The sequence below is a fragment of the Vigna angularis genome, chromosome 6, assembly GCF_016808095.1.
Source record: "Vigna angularis cultivar LongXiaoDou No.4 chromosome 6, ASM1680809v1, whole genome shotgun sequence".
Taxonomy (NCBI): Eukaryota; Viridiplantae; Streptophyta; class Magnoliopsida; order Fabales; family Fabaceae; genus Vigna; species Vigna angularis.
In genome coordinates, this window is record NC_068975.1 from 36,775,622 (window position 1) to 36,792,417 (window position 16,796).

The following is a 16,796-nucleotide window of genomic DNA, read 5'->3' on the forward strand; positions in this document are numbered from 1 at the left end:
TAATAACTCAATTGTTTAATAAAAATATTATCAAAAAAAGTTCGTTAAAAAAATATTTGATTATATATTAACAATTTTTTTGACAATAAATTATGTGTTATTATTTAATTGGCTCGTATGTTTGAAAGGAGTTAATCAAGAGGTACCACATAAACTTGTTGTATACAAATATTCTATTCAACAAAGAGTTGTCAAAAAAATATTTTTCTTGAATATTTGTTCTATTTTTCTTCTTTGAGTGATGGAGAACATATGTGAAAAGAGATTTTTTCAAAATTTGTCGAGAATTTATACTTTATTTTGATTCAGTTAAATACTTTTGAAACGATCATGTAAATATCTTTTCAATGTTCATCACTTTTTCTAATTTATGGTGTTATCTCATGAGAAGTCTTGTGCGCTACTAAACCATAATGCAAGTAGAAAAGGAATATGGAAAGAGGACGTAGTTAGGCGGGTAAAGAAATTATCAGAATCTGGTTCTTGACTATGTGTGCCGAGAATAATGGATAAAGCACGCAAAAGAGTTATATTTCATAAAAAATACTAACTTTGCTGTCTTTCTTCTTTTTGGTTATTGGTATTATCTCGTATTGAACTTGTGTTTTGGCAATAGAGTTATCTCATCTTCAACTAAGAACCGTGAAAAAAGGTCAGCACTAGGCATTTTCGACAGACAGTGGGATTTGATTCCCCGTTTGGCTTCTTTTTTATCAATTAAAAAGTATTTATGTTGCTGCTAAGATTGCTAGCTAATTATCAAAACAAGGGAAAAGCACGAACAAAGGTCAAAACTGTGCTGTCTTTTGTGTCTGTGTGTATATATCGTTCTTATTGGTTGCATGGTTGGTGAAGAAAACAAGTTTTCAAACCATGGATGGCAGAAATAAAACCAGAGCAAGGAGAAAGGGTGTTCCTTTTCCTTCAAACATTACTGCAACTCGTTGCCTTGTTTCCACAAGGATTAATAGTTCAAAGCGTGTCGGGGAACACACATTTATCTGCAGTGGTTGCAGACGCGAATTTATATTAGCTAAAATTCCAAATGCATACCGCTGCTACAATTGTGAAAGAGTAAGCAGTTCATCTTCTTCGGTTTCTGAGCAATCAACCAAAGACCTTGGATCTTTCAAACGTGATCATCAACCGAATAGTTATAACAGTAACACAAACGGAACTTTACAGAGAAGATTATCTCCTTCACCTAGTGTTTCCTTCTCCTTCTCCTCGCCAACTCACAAACGAGCAGTTATATGTGGAGTTTCATACGGGAAAAGGAAATTCAAGCTCCAAGGAACCATCAACGATGTCAAGAACATGAAAAGTCTATTGCTGGATATATTTAAATTCCCAAATGAGTGCATACGTGTCCTCTCAGGTATCTCCTTCAGTCCTTTTCTGATTAGTATGTGAATTTTATATCATCCACATCCATTTCAATTATGCTTCCTTTTTGCTTCAATGGATACTAAATTAAAGTAGAACAATAATTATATACATTATTTATGCGAATATGTTGAATAGATGAAGAATATGAACAATATCTGTATTGAAAGCCTGAGTGTTTTTGCTATTGCCTGAACTTTTGTTAAACCAAATTTTCCAATGAATAGGCAGGTTCTTGTTCTCCTAACAAGTAATCTCTCAGCCATATCCATTTTCACAAGAACTTGAACTTTCCCTTTAGTTTAATTCCAGAACTTGTAAATTTCAGAAGAAAAGAACGACCCGAATTTAATGCCAACAAAAAAGAACATACTGGATTCCTTAAACTGGCTAGTGAGTGACTGCAAGTCAGAGGGGTCATTGGTGTTCTACTTCTCCGGACATGGTCTGCAACAACCGGAACAACAGAAAGGAGATGAAACTGATGGGCTTGATGAAACTATTTGTCCTGTTGATTTTCTGAGAGAGGGAATGATCACTGACAATGAAATAAATTCTATCATTGTTCGACCACTCAAGGAAGGTGTAAAACTTCATGCTATTATTGATGCTTGTCATAGTGGAACAGCTCTTGATCTTGTGTACATGTGGAAAAAGGAAAAGTAAGTGCATGTCCAATGCTTTCTTTCTTTTAATGTTTATGTTTCTATTCAAATCTCAATGTTTGGTCTCTTTTGCATGCTTGCAGAGGCATTTGGCAATGTAAGGAAAACAGATCATCTCATAGCAAAGAAAAACAAACAAATGGTGGAGTTGCTATTTGCCTCAGTGCTTGTGACGATGCTCAGGTGGCTGCTGATACCGCAGTAAGAATCTTTCTTTTGTGTTTTCATCTGCCCCCTTTTATGAAATGCAATGCAATTCTGAATCGTCGCCTACATTTGCAGGCCTTTGAAGACAAGTATAATGGTATTATGACCTATTTCTTCTCTAAAATAATCAGAGCTCATCCTCAAATAACATATGGCAGTTTACTGGAAAAGATACATGAGGAACTTGGACAGATCCACCAAAGCAGATTCTCTAACAGATTCTTACAACGAATTTTTCATCGGAAAATAGACCAGGTAGTGCTCCATCTTCATTAGTTCTCATTGCTTTTCAGGTTTTAACAATCCAAGATTTTGTTTACCTCAAATGCAATCTAAGAGAGTGAAATGGCAGACATAATCCTCAAAAATCATGTTTTAGCGGATTTTATCCTTGCAATGTATAGCATAAACTCAAACCATTCTAGAAATTTAGTATCTGGTTTTCGTTCATCCGAGCACTGTTGTCTGCACATTACAGCAGGGCATATACCAGTATGAAGTATGATTTGTTCTCTTTCAGTTTCAATTTCTATTGCACACAACCTTACTTTATCACTCATGATTTGTTTTATGCTCAAAATTACATCTTCTATGATATATGAGAGAGCTGAATGCTATCTACTTGAAGCAGCACCAAGGATTTAGACTTAAATATGATGTGTTATCAATCTGTGTCGAATGTATAATAATCTCAAGAACTTAAAACAAAATTATTGTATCATTTATTTCGTATCTAATTGTTACACATCATAGTTGACAATTCCTGAATGAAATTTAACAAGGAATTGGATTCTTTTCTTTGGTGCATTGCAGGATCCTATCTTATCATCATCTAAAAGTTTTGATATTGGTACAACATTTACTTTGTGAGCACTTATGTTGGAAGACAGTTCTCTCATTTGTTAATTGGTTGTTGAGGTCAGGACAAGATATTAAGGGCTATTCATCATAGCTGTCTCATGACAGAAGATATCATTCATGGTGAAATATGATTCTACTGATACAATAAAATCTGTACTGACCGTGTTACAGAGATGGAATTGTTCGCATCTAGAACAGAAAAAGAAGATAAAACCTAGGACTTTAGGTTTGTTTCACTCTATCAATTTATACCTAAAGTGTAACAGTGACTTCCAATAACAGAGCTTTACTTCTAAAAGAAATAATATTATCAAGTTTTCATGATTTTTATTTCTCACTCAAGTATTTTTAATAGATACTTTTTTACACTTTTTTGTTGATCTAAATTTATTGAGCAATATAAATCACTCTTGTATATTTAATTGAATATTTTAAATATTCTAAGTGTCTCTACATGGTATGATTAAAATAGTTTTTAAAAAATATATAATTTTCTTCAATGTTTCACTTTTCTTATTCTTTTATTTTGTTCTTTTCCTATGTTTGTTTTATATACATAAACTGGAAACCGTGTAAAGAACAATAAGGAAGCAATGAATATAATTAGCATCATCCTAAAACCAAGCTTGCAGCTCACCGTAGACTTGGATGCCAATCATGGGATTGTAACAAGTTTAAAAAATCATTATTAAAAACTTTATTTTTAAATAAAGAATCTTAAATAAATTTTGTGTATATAGAATTTTAAAAAATAACATTTATAAGATTAATTTGATTATTTAAAATTAAAGAATTTTATATTTTATGTAAAAAAAAATCTTTTTAGCTCAATCTCAATTAAAATACTGTGGACTCAAATTCAATTATGATGAACGTGAGAATAATGAAGTGAGAATAAGATAATGGATAAAACCAGGCAAAACTTCTACTCTATCTACATCAAGTGCAAACAATTGTACCTCATCAAAATCATCTCTCATCTGAAATGAAGATCACAAAGACTATATATTATGTTCTTCTACTTGAAGATGAAAAATCTAAAGATTTAGACACAAGACAAAAAGAAAAACTTATGACGTTAATATTCTTTTAACATTAATTTATTTATTAAAATGGATTTATTTTGAACACTATTTATGAGAATAATTTATTTTGACTATAACCTAAGCTAAATTGAATTTGCGGACGAAACTATAATGACACACCAATCAACATATTATTTTTTAAGCTCTAAACCAGTGAAATTTTAAATTAATTTTTTCACAGAACATGTTCAGATTCCAACGAACAACATGGAGAGCATCCATTGGATCACCCGTTACATCCTTTTTCAAATGCTGTGAAGCTCCATTCATGAACAAAGATCATGATGAAGAAGTGAGCGTAGGAGCTGAATTCATTTTCATTCTCTGAAACAATCGTATAGATCCTATATTTTATTTTAATCATTAGTGGGTTATTGATAAATAGATAAATAGATTCGCCGTCCCATATCAGAAAAAGGCAAATAGAATGTGATTCCCAACACACTCATTGTCACCTCCCAAAACTATGCACCGTATCTCACATCAAAATCAAGATAAAATCATTCATTCAATTTCTAAATCATTATAAAGTTGGATGTTGGTTGAAAAGTGAATCCAGGGTTGGAAGGTTCAATTCAACAAACAGATGGCGAGCCTAAGAGCACGATGCATGCAGTGTGGAAGGCCGATTGTAGTGCCAATGTAAGCTGCCTATAGCGTGTCCATTATGTGTTATGCATGCCAAGGTCAAGCTCAAGCTCGAACTTCGCTTCCACAAAATTACTATTTTCCCAACAACAATATCAATAACGCACCTAGTTACCTTCCTCGTCCTGGCTATGCACGTAGGTCATATAACCAATACTATTATCCTCAGCCTTTGCAACTGGTGGCTCCACCACCACCACCTCCATTGACCCCTCCTTCTTCCTTTGGCAACAAGAGGGCTGTGTTAGTTGGCATTAGCTATGGCAATCGGAGTAACAGTATCAAAGGTTCTGTGAATGACGCTCAGAGCATGAAATACTTTCTCGTTAACAACTTGGATTTCCCTGCTGATTCCATTCGCATCCTCACAGGTACTTTTAACTAAATGCAATATTAAGTGTTCTAATTTTAGTTTAAAAACGAAAGTTGTGATTTTTAATGATTATTGTTTTCTTAATACGTTTATAAGAGTGAGAAACCACGTTGTGCAGATGACCCAGAGGAGAAAAACCCTCTGAGAATTCCAACAAAGTATAACATGAGAATGGCAATGAGGTGGTTGGTTGAGGGATGCAGATCAGGGGACTCGTTGTTGTTTCATATCTCTGGGCACGGATCGAGGGAAGTAGACATCGACATGGATGAGGTTGATGGATATGATGAAGCAATATGCCCCGTTGATTACGAGCATGGGGGAAAGATAGTTGACGATGAAATCAACGCCACAATCGTCAGGCCTCTCCCTCGCGGTGCCAAACTTCATGCCCTTGTTGATACTTGCTTTAGTGGCACGGTTCTTGATTTACCTTTTATGTGCTGAATGAATAGGTTAGTAATTTGCAGTACACAAGTAGATCCAATCTTCATTTTACAAACACCATGTGGATTGAATTAAGCTTAAGTTCATAATTTCACGTTCAAGAAATATATATCTCGATGTGAAAGAATATGTTGAAAATTCTACATTAATTAAAGATAAAATCAAATTAGAGTATATAACTAGTTACAAATTTTTCCTTACAAATCGATTTTGTGGAATTAAAAATTGAGTTAGATTTAAGTCCACTGATGCTGTATATGTTGTCCTAAATGATTTATTTTTGTTGACTACAAACAGAAAAGGTTATTATGGATGGGAGGATCATAGAAACCCCAGAGCTTACAAAGGCACGAGAGGAGGGTTAACAGTTTGCATTTCAGCTTGTGATGATGATGGAAATGCAGCAGATACATCGGTTAGTTATGCATCTTTTTCCCTTTGCAATGGGGTGTGTGTAAATTAGAATAGAACTATTCATAGAACATACTTTGTGTTTGTTTTGTTAGGCCTTTAGCGGTGAGGAAAGTGCTGGTGCTTTGACTTTCAGTTTCATCCAAGCCATGCAAGATGAACCTAATTTGACTTATGGCAACTTGCTTAATTCCATTCGCTCTACAATCCGTGGGGCTAAAGAAAAAAAGTTTGGCAAAAACGATCGACAGCTTGACATGAACAGTCGCATGCAGTATGCTCATGTATTATATCAATCACTCTATATGGTTCATTCATTCCCTTCTCCTATATATATATATAGATAAAACACTATAGCTGATGCCATGTTTATTTTAATTGGGTTTTGTTTGCAGGAGCCTCAATTGACGTCGTCTGAGAAGTTTGATATTTATTCAAAGTCAATTGTTATTTGACATAACTGGTATATTACTGGAAAAAGGTAAAAAAATTAGTTAAGGACTTTCTTTTTTCTTTAGTATATTAACATGTTCGACACAAGGTTAGTCTTGTACGAGGAAGGAATAACACCAAGTTGGAAAGAGACAAATAAAGGAAGGCTGATTGCCAAGAGGTTTGGCTTTATAAACAGCGGAAGCAGACTGCTAGTACTGTCATTCATACTCATAAAAATAAGAAAAAAATGTTACCTCTCTCTCTGGCTTATAATGGAAACTTTCATGTGGTTACTTGGTACTCTGTTTTGTTTACTAAATTAAGGAAATGTTAGTTGTGGCTATTGTGCAGCAGCGTTTTGATGAGCAATGCTAATAATAGACCACAAAACCAATGGCAATGCAACCCAGAAAGAGCGAAATAAAGTAATGTATGTCTTGAGATATATGGTCGTTTGTACATATATTTTCTGAAAAACAATTAAATAACGGAGAACCTCGTGCCCGACCACAAAAAATGGAAGAAACTAGTATGCTAAGCCTTTTTTTTTTTAATTAAATCAACAAATTAAAAATAAATGATCTCCCTTTCCCCCTCCCAAAAAAAAACGAAAAAAAGAGAGTAATCCTGCCGGAATGTATGGAAAATTAGATCTTTAGGAAGCAGAAATCTCAGGCAAGGAAGTTTGATCTAGCTGCTAATTGATACAAAGTTAAAAATGGATATTCTCCCGAGAAGAAAGCGGCGATGTGGGACAGGACTTTGTAGTACCTGTATCAATAAGGAATGCTTTTAAGTGCTTGGCAAACTCTTTTGGCTTTTCTAGGTTCACTGCATGCCCTGCGTTCTTGATGATTGCCATTTGAGCATTTTCCCCTATATGCCTGCTCCAAACACAAATCCACACTTAACAGTCTACGATCATGTTTCAATGCAACTCATGAGCTTCCACTGAATTCAAATCTCACCTTTTTAATCTGTGGCCTAACTCCAGAGGGAATACCTGATCTTGCTCTCCCCATAAAATTAGAGTAGGCTGCTCCAATGTAAACATACAAAATGGTGAATATTAAAGTAACTACATATTCTAAAGAAGGTGAAGCAAATAATCTAGCTGCTTGGAGTTTTTTTATGAGATAACACAGATCAATGCATCACAAATAGAGGATGACAACTATTAAAAAAACAGTGAGGTTTCTTTTGATAAAATCTAAAAGTATCAACAAAAGTTACTACCTGATAAAAAAGTTCAGAAAACTAAAGGCATAAGAATTTAAAGAAAGAATAAATACCAGTTGGATCTTAGGAAGATCGGAAAGTTTCCTGCCTTTCAGTATGGCCTCAAGCAATTCTCTCTTTTCTTCAATGTAGTCTGTACACATCACCTGCAAAAGTAATAAACACAGAATTGGTTAAATCATTTGATCTTTATACCAGCATGCATGAGCCTTGATTAAAACTGCTTGACATGACAAATGAACAAATTTTGTAAATTCAGACACAGGACAAAAGGGTTACCACAAAACAATCAAATTCCACAGCTGAGATCATTTTTCAATAAAATTTTGACATACATAAAAGAAATCGAAAAAGATTCTACAGAAACCATCCAGAGTTGAATGCTAATGCAGCAGGATTCACATTTTCACGGGGTATTTGTTGGAGAATTAAACTAATATACATAAAATTTTGGAAGGAAAATAGGAAAGAAAGAGATGCATACTTGAATGAAATCTTGAAGGAACCAAGTAGGGACTCCCCTGGCGGGTCTAACAAAGGAGAGCTTCATCAACTCCCTGAGCTTATCTGGTGTCTGTGGCAACAATATGTTTGAAGCTTCGTCCAAAGTGGAAACCCTAAACAAGCCATTCTGCATATCAACCTCCTCCAAACACACCCCAGCACAGCACAGCACAAGCTTCTCCACAACCTCAGGGAACTGAACACCCACACTGTACCCTACAAACCCACCGTAGCTGATCCCCACCAGGCTCATTCGCTGCACCCCATGGGCCTCCATCATCTTCACCAAGCACTCCGCCTGGAACGACTCGCTCCTGTCACTCCGCGACGTGAAGGACTCCCCGAAGAACACTAGGTCCGGCACGTACACGTTGAAGTGGCCCATGAACTGCCGCACGTGTTCCCCGTATTGCCACATGGCGTTGGCGCCGAAGCCGTGCACCAGAACGAGGCTGGGCTTGCATGGCTTCTGCAGCTTGGGCACCCAGCAGTGCATGGTGGTCCCCTCGCCGAGCTCCGTCGCCACGGAGCGGAGCCCCGCGGAGGCGAAGAGGTGGCGGTAGACCCAGTCCCGCGAGGCGGTAAAGCTGAAGCATTTGGATAGTTTTGGCAACATGGAAAGCGTTTGTTGAAGGGTTGATGAATTCGATGAAGGGAATGAGACGATGAGGGAGGAGAGGGAGACGATGAAAGTTATGAGAAGAAAACGGGTTACAGAGAATAACGTAGGATATGATTAGATGCTTGTTATTTTTATGAAATAAAAAATTTAGTGAGAATACGAGGTCAGGGGATATCCCAACACGACATCAGTTCGAACTCCAATGCAACAAACGCGGACTGCCGTTTCATGTGACACATGCAATTCTACTATTTTCTTCCTTCTCCTTTTTTCTCTATTCTTTATTTTACAACAATGCCTCACTTCACATATGCTGAGTGGTCAATTCACTGTGGTTAGGCCATAAAAACCCTTGCTTAACAACTCTTAAAATTAATTTTACTCTTAAACTTACCATTAATGTGTTTAAATGCATAATAAGTTACGAGTTATGCCCACCATCTGTTACTTTCTTCCAATTCTTTTCTACGTTACTGCTTTATTCTTCTCGGTTATTCAAAATCTAATTTTAAGATCTGAAGTAATCATTTTAAAGCCTGAAAGTTAAAAAGTGTTTTTATTTATATATTAAATAATTTAACAAATGATTTTATACATTACAAAATTGAAAGATAAATATATTACAATATAAAAAAAAATACTAACAAATTTGTTTTATTATTCATTTTATTTTATATTTAATTTACTATCATGGTTATTTTATTTTCTTATTTTTTATTTATATTTATTTTGTTATATGTACATCAAATTTATTTTACTTTTTTATTCATTTATTTTATTTTTAAAACTAATTTATCTATGCTATTTTTTTATTTTTTATTTTTTTCTTTTATAATTAATTAGTCATTTAATAATTTACTAAAAAGTAATTAAGTATACACGATAATTAATTATAGTGTAGAGTTTAACATGAATTTGAAAATAAGAAATTATTTCATGTCTATAAAATTAGAGTATAAAACCAACATTTTTTTCTTCAATATTAAGGTTACTTAAATAAATATATATTTAATAAAAGGAATAAATTTATATACATAAAAAATATAATTATTATTTAAAACTCAGTTTTAAAATTGAAAATGAGTTAAACTTGGTATAATTTCATATAATCTAAAATTTATATAATTTGGATCAATTTAGCATTTGGATCAATATAACATCGTATACAGATTGACTCTCAAAATATGTCTGAAACAAAAAAGTTTTCTTTTCCGCACAATCAGAAATGCAAAACGTTTAGTCACATCTAAAATTTACAGGAACCTGTTAGGCCAAACTATTACGCAGAACTTATTTGCCTTTTGAACAGGCGCACAAACAAAGAGGGGAGAAAGAAAAGGAGGTGAGACAGCGTATACTTCTTGGCTCCAAATTTCTATGCCTTTTTTCTATAATATTTTTTTACAACAAAATTCCCAGATGAGATCAAAAATGGAGCATCCCACCAACACAGACTGATCTTCCCTGTGTTGCTCGTATAAAGTGCAAGAAAGGAGCCAAATCGACAGCCATTAACATTCTTGAGACGTATGAAGGTCAGTGTCGAAAGAACAGCTCGTATCAACTCCAGGATTTTCTGAGTCTTTTCTCTGCAAGACTAGCAGTCTTGTTCTGTGGTTCAAGAACGAGAGCATGCTGGAAATCTGGATAAAACGTGAGAAAATGAAAGAGGAAAGGGAACACCATTAAGAATAAGAGGTAGGTGATCCACAAAAAGCTATCAAATAGATCCAGTTATCCTGATAATAGTCTATGGTAATGGTCAGACAATGAGGCCAACAATCGGCTGTCAAAGTACAGCAAAATTCTCTATTACGGGATACAACGAATAGCTCATCCCACAACAGTGCAAGATTCGAGTACAACTAAGACATCCGAATATCTAACAATTACGATCTCTACCTCAAACAAAACCCTTTTTCACCTACCTATATTACATGGTCAAGTATGTCAGTTCTTTGAAGATTAAAAGATCTAATGACACCAAAAAAGGTACACACCAGGCACATTTAAATATGATTATCCTCATTTCTGCCTCTTTTGTATTCAACAGATTTGTTCCACCTGTTTCTAAACGTCATCATGCTCCATAGGATCCGCATCAGAATCAAGAAAACAAAGTTTAAAAAAAAGTCCAAACATTATTGGACTGCTTACGCAATATCAAAGTTGACTAGTAACGACTATTCTATTCTATGATATATGTCCTTGTCAAGAACTATCCTACACCATTTCAAATCAGATTCAAATGACATGCAAGCACTTTTTTTTTTTAAATTGACGCACCTTTCAGAGCTTCCTTATAACGAAGTAGTTGTTCTCTAGCAGTTCCACGCCTCAGATATGCCTTTACATTCTGCAGTAAAATAAAAATACACAACGATCCCCAATTACATCCATATGTGCTGTAGATATTCTTTTAGATTGAGATGTCAAAATCAAAAGTACTGCGAAATACATGGATCTACTAAATGTAAATTGCAAAAATAAATGATAACTGGAACACTATTAAGCTTCTCCTAAGATGGATACCCATAATGTAAGACATTTTAAGGTATTCAAAGAAATACATTTACCACAATATTAGAATACAAGTTATAGTTAGTAGAGTTCATTAGTTATGGTTGTTTTTCACGATTTTGGCACTGTTGTTACATGCTCAGCTTCTCACCTTCTTATCATGTAATATAGCCTTATTGCAGTCCTCTTCAGCTTCCTGAAAGCTGCATATTTTCACAGTATACACCAGTTACATAGAAATGGTGAAAGTTAATTGTAAGAACAGGAGAAACCTTGTACCATCCTAACTCCAGGTAAGCAGCTGCCCGGTTGCTGAAGTAAGTTGCATTTTCCCCATTCAAGTTAATAGCCTCACTGTAGTAATCGACTGCCTTATTCCACAGCCTTCCTTTAAAGGCTGCATTTCCCTGAAAAAATGCCTTTTTAGTGATCCATGCCACATCTTGAAAACCTACCACCATTCCTACACCATTACCCCATATAAAACCATTGACCCTTCTTGAGAAGCTTTAATACAGTTATATTTTACATTCATTATTAATCAAGTGATCAAATCTTATGGATTTTACAAGATGACCTTATTTACAAAAGAATTTTATCAGAATACAAAAGAAATGCTGAAGTAGAATTAACCTTCTCCTTCAAAAGCTCGGAAGTTTCTATACCACCATTTGTATCCGGCAGGGGCAAAGCATAAGCAACACTAACTTGCTCCTGAATTGTTGTATACATATCCAAAACCGTATTAAGAAGAAATTTATCAGCTCCATGAGCCGAGATGAACGAGACAGAAGCACAACAATCTTTGTGACATCCTAATGGAATTGCAACCTGCAAATGATGCATAAGCAAATATAAAAATCAACAGAAGTTTCAGATAAATAAATAAAAGTTAAGAGGGAAAACATTCACTCCAAAGCCTAAAGATAGAAAGATACCTGACAACATCCAGAGATACTAGCAATGCTAGATAATGCAAAAGCTCTGTCATGAAACTCAGAAGAAAATCCTTTCTCTGTATTACGCTTTAATGGATCATCTGGAACAGTGGGAATAACTAGTATTCCATCATCCTGTAAGACAATCAAAACAGAGGAGATAAGGGCATAGCACGAACAAATACAATAACATTAAGAAAGCCTATTTGAGATTTCATAATACAAATCGGAATATCTTGATGGAATAATTTTAGGACAAATCACTTTTTCAAACATTGATATGAAAACAAATGCTACATTGGACTACTAATTTACTCTCCATTTCCCCTAAACTTGCCATAACAAGTTAAGAAAACTCAAGGCTATAACTTGGAAAGTTTACTTACAATGACAGACAGGCATACACCCAGCATCATACTAGAGTAAAACATTACAAGAAAGTATATTAGTATTTAAATTATATTGATAGGTAAACATTTAAAATATATTTTTCGTATATATTATGGATTTAATTCTATATTTTATTCTATCATTGTATAATCTCCTCCTTTTTCTTTTTTTAATCCTATTTAAATTATAATATTTTCATTTTTACAACTATTTCATACAAAATGCTTATATTTTTATATTCTTAGGCAAGTATTGGCACAATCCTACCATGATTATTTTCTTATGTAACCATAAGTATTTACTACCATGATGGCTTCAGTATCATATATAATATTGCCATTCATTCATGAATATTTCATTTATTTAATTTCTTTTTAATTCAATATTTGAAAATGAATAGTATTATTAACACTAAAAAGCTTTGCTTATAAATAAGATAATTTAATGATATATTAAAAGTCATTTTAGTTTCTCAGTTTTCTATTTTTTTTAAAAAAATATGTAATACGACTCCACGCATTGCACATTTCACCATGCTAGTTTTAACATCATTTGAAAGTTGAAAACATTAAGCTAAAGCATTACTGACAAATGACTGCAGATATTACAGTACCTTTAACAAACGTTGGAAAGCAACCCGCATTTCATTTCTTACTTTATACAAGGTTTTCACATGATCATGCGTACTATTCATGGCTGCAATAACACGCTCAGACACAGCACGTCCTAACCTGGGTTTGACTGATTTAAACCACTCTTCATGATTTGTTTTGAATTCATATCTGAAGAGCAGATACAAAATTGCAATAAAGGGTTATACAAGACCCTTAAAAAAAATCTAAAACGCAATGTTTATTAAAAAAGGCAAACGAGGGAAATGATTCATCAACCATACGGAAACATAAAGTATATATTTAATAGTAAAATACTAAAGGATAAATTAGCATACCCTTGTAAAGAAAACATAACCAAAGTGAGATCCTTCAATATAGATACTCCATTTTGTTGGTGTGTTAATTTATCATGAAATCCCTTTAAACTGGGAACATTAGAGGCAATATACTGGCAAATATTCATATGTTGCGGGGACTGATCTGCAAAAACAATTGGACCAAAAGACTTCATTCTTCATAATACACACAAACTTCCCCTTATCATGTCAAGACATTCAAAGTTTTGTCACTCACTGTATCGACAATCAACCATACAATAATAACAACACAACAAAAGCCTTTTTCCACTAGGTGATAACAACAAAGTAAATCAACCATAAAAATTATATATATATAGGAGTCATGAATAAGTCTTCAAAGGTAAAGAAACTTACAACCAGACAATTTTTCAATTGCTTTGTCAATAACATATACTGTTTTCTGCGAAGGAACTTTAGATAGTTGAAAAAGATCATCTGCAAAAATAATACGCCTTGTCCTTTTGACCTCGACCAAATTCGTTGGAAGTAAAACAAGTCCAACATGACGTAGGACAGAAGCATCCCGAGCAAACCATCCTACAATGTAGTTATGCAATGAGGCAATAAACAATTAAAGAAGAAAGTATTAAAAATATTGTGTGCAAATTAAAAGAACAGTGAAATCCCAATTCAACTCAATGAGCAGTAATTTCTAATTAAGGTAAGCATATATTACACTGGGCTGTCAGACCAAGACCTAACTAGACATGTTATACTGTAAAAAAATGGAAAGCAATACCGAGTACCAACAATCATATCTTGTTATATAGGACTCCTCTGAAAATTTATTAAACCGTGAATGTAATTTCCCAATTTTCTCCACGTAATACTTGGTCACGTGGAAAATTGATACAGAATTCAATATTTGAAAGAGATTAAACGTATATGTGGATATTTCAGATAAATAAAACCTAGTAATATATTGACAAATAAATAAAAACATATAAAACAAATCACACAATTAAGCATCATACCAACAGTGTCCAAGCTTTGTGCATTTGGAAGAACTCCAATGGTGGATACAACCCCATGAGATGGTCGAAACCCAAGAATACCACAGAATGCTGCGGGAATTCTCACACATCCCGTTGTATCGGTACCTACATAAGCAAGCACGATACTTGAGAGAGAAAACAATAGCAAATGAATTTTATGATCACAAAGAAATTGCAATTTCAATGTTTTCATATATGGATAAGACACTGACAGGCTATGCACAGCAAGCCATGCTGCAACAATACATGAATGAGATTACAATAATAAACTACGAGCTGGAATCCTGAAATTGTGAATGCAACTATCAAGATATAATTTGTATATCCCTACAACCATGGAACTTAACTTTTAATGAGTGTCAGCATAGAAAAAACTATTTCACAGCTGTATGAGACCAAATAATACACACAAACAAACACTTTCCACTTTTCAGGAATACATTTGAGCACAAGAACAATTCCAATGTCATAAACAAAATAAAATTGGTTGTTGTTTATTACATTGAATAGGCAAGCTAATAAGTAAGAACACATACACAAATTGAGAGAATAGCATTTTCAAAGGAAAGATTACTTGACAAGCAAGTAAACTAAACTCACCTATAGCAAAGTCAACGAGACGTGCAGCAACAGCAACAGCCGAACCACTGGAGGAACCGCCAGGGATGGATGAGGTCAAGTAAGGATTAATTGGCGTTCCATAAAACTTGTTCTCACCGGAAATCCTGCAATGCCGACGACGAAAGCCACCAACAAATTAGTAAAGTAAACGATTTCAGAATCAAAAGCGGTTACACGCTATCACTTATTACACACCCAAAAGAGAATTCATCCATAACAGTCTTGCCAAGACAAGTAGCACCGTTGGAGAGGAGGGCAGTGATGACAATGGCAGTCTTCCCAGCTTCACTGTGCGTCCTCTTCCAATGAGGGTTCCCAAACCCCGTCACATACCCCTTCACATCGAATCTGCCGTAAACAAGTAATCACTACAACTCGTTTAAAATTAGTACGCAAAAATATTTGAAGCAGAGGGAAATAAAGAAATGAAGGACGAAACGAACATGTCTTTGATGGCGAAGCTTAGGGAAGAGAGCGTTTGCGTTTGGTCGGGTTGAGGAATGGGGAGAAGTTCGAAACGCTCTACGAATGCACCGAAGTCCTCATTGGGGAGCTTCCGCCGTCGCCTCCGGCGGGTCTCGACCAGAACAACGGCGCCGGCGAGTCCTATTCCAATGAGGAGCCAGACTTTAGGGTTGGAGGCGTTGAGCTTCAACGATTTAGACATGATCGTGAACGTGACGTGATGATACAGAGGGCACTCAACGAAAGGGTTTTACAGAAAGGAGGGAATGTCACCGCTATCATGCGCCGCTCCCAAATAAATTTTCAACCTAATGTATATTCGCGCGAATCTAGCATACTCTATTTTATTACATTACCACTTTTTTTTCTTTTTTCTTTTTCTTTGAAGAGTCAGATTACAAAACATTCCCAGCGTATATATATATATATATATATATATATATATATATATATATATATATATATATATATATATATATATATATATCTCTACGGATTTTATTTTATTTTATTTTTCGGCTTTTTCTTGTTTTTAACAAACAAATGTGTCTTTCACGGCATCTAGCGCGTTGATTATTAAATATTTAGTCAGAAGCTTTGATGTTGATTAAATGAATTTAATTTGAATACGTTGATGATAAAAATCATATCACAACTTCGATCGTAGACTTTTATTTGTAATTGCGACAAAAAGACGTGTCAAGTTTCAATAAAAAAATATTCATATTCAAGTTATTTATAACGAAACCTTTTTTAGCTAATAAAAAAAATTAAAAAACATATTAAGTGAATTTGTTTAACTAATATTGGAAATAAAAACTATACGCAGAGGATGAAAAGTAGAAGTTAGTTGATGATTGAATAACTAATTTACTTGTAGTCGAGGAAAACTAGTTTCTAATTTTGAAGAAAATTTAACATTAATTTCGAGTTGAAAAATGAAACGTGAAAGTTTGGAGCATAAGAAAAATTTATGGATTGACTGTCCGATATTTCCAAACATGGCTTTGT

General features: G+C 34.3%; 3 protein-coding genes and 1 pseudogene across 3 annotated transcripts; 2 read left to right on the forward strand and 2 right to left on the reverse strand.

Moving 5' to 3' along the window:
• The first annotated feature begins 486 nt into the window (after window positions 1-486).
• On the forward strand, window positions 487-3,441 carry LOC108342315 (metacaspase-3). The gene is made up of 5 exons (XM_017580073.2): window positions 487-1,378; window positions 1,715-2,048; window positions 2,135-2,252; window positions 2,334-2,513; window positions 3,072-3,441. The coding sequence occupies exons 1-5, from the start codon at window positions 874-876 to the stop codon at window positions 3,126-3,128; spliced, it is 1,194 nt and encodes a 397-aa protein (XP_017435562.1). The 5' UTR covers window positions 487-873; the 3' UTR covers window positions 3,129-3,441.
• Window positions 3,442-4,790: 1,349 nt separating this feature from the next.
• Window positions 4,791-7,555, forward strand: LOC108341721 (metacaspase-3-like; annotated as a pseudogene).
• On the reverse strand, window positions 6,944-8,999 carry LOC108342432 (uncharacterized). The gene is made up of 4 exons (XM_017580208.2): window positions 8,242-8,999; window positions 7,811-7,903; window positions 7,487-7,554; window positions 6,944-7,402 (listed from the first exon to the last, which is right to left on the reverse strand). Exons 1-4 carry the CDS (start codon window positions 8,875-8,877, stop codon window positions 7,231-7,233), a joined length of 969 nt encoding a protein of 322 aa, XP_017435697.1. The 5' UTR covers window positions 8,878-8,999; the 3' UTR covers window positions 6,944-7,230.
• Window positions 9,000-10,069: 1,070 nt separating this feature from the next.
• On the reverse strand, window positions 10,070-16,149 carry LOC108340946 (outer envelope protein 64, mitochondrial). The gene is made up of 13 exons (XM_017578529.2): window positions 15,764-16,149; window positions 15,516-15,668; window positions 15,300-15,424; window positions 14,679-14,804; window positions 14,059-14,241; window positions 13,681-13,825; window positions 13,345-13,513; window positions 12,342-12,476; window positions 12,037-12,234; window positions 11,683-11,810; window positions 11,555-11,606; window positions 11,170-11,239; window positions 10,070-10,526 (listed from the first exon to the last, which is right to left on the reverse strand). The coding sequence occupies exons 1-13, from the start codon at window positions 15,985-15,987 to the stop codon at window positions 10,444-10,446; spliced, it is 1,791 nt and encodes a 596-aa protein (XP_017434018.1). The 5' UTR covers window positions 15,988-16,149; the 3' UTR covers window positions 10,070-10,443.
• Window positions 16,150-16,796: the final 647 nt, after the last annotated feature.

Coding starts and splice junctions, on each gene's coding strand:
- LOC108342315 (XM_017580073.2), top strand. CDS start 874: ATGGATGGCAGAAATAAAACCAGAGCAAGGAGAAAGGGTGTTCCTTTT. Junction 2,253..2,333: donor AGGTGGCTGCTGATACCGCA/GTAAGAATCTTT, acceptor CTACATTTGCAG/GCCTTTGAAGACAAGTATAA. Junction 2,514..3,071: donor TTCATCGGAAAATAGACCAG/GTAGTGCTCCAT, acceptor GGTGCATTGCAG/GATCCTATCTTATCATCATC.
- LOC108342432 (XM_017580208.2), bottom strand. CDS start 8,877: ATGTTGCCAAAACTATCCAAATGCTTCAGCTTTACCGCCTCGCGGGAC. Junction 7,904..8,241: donor TCCTTCAAGATTTCATTCAA/GTATGCATCTCT, acceptor TTACTTTTGCAG/GTGATGTGTACAGACTACAT. Junction 7,555..7,810: donor ATCTTCCTAAGATCCAACTG/GTATTTATTCTT, acceptor ACATTGGAGCAG/CCTACTCTAATTTTATGGGG.
- LOC108340946 (XM_017578529.2), bottom strand. CDS start 15,987: ATGTCTAAATCGTTGAAGCTCAACGCCTCCAACCCTAAAGTCTGGCTC. Junction 13,826..14,058: donor AATTGAAAAATTGTCTGGTT/GTAAGTTTCTTT, acceptor TTGTTTTTGCAG/ATCAGTCCCCGCAACATATG. Junction 11,811..12,036: donor CCGAGCTTTTGAAGGAGAAG/GTTAATTCTACT, acceptor GCATTTTTTCAG/GGAAATGCAGCCTTTAAAGG.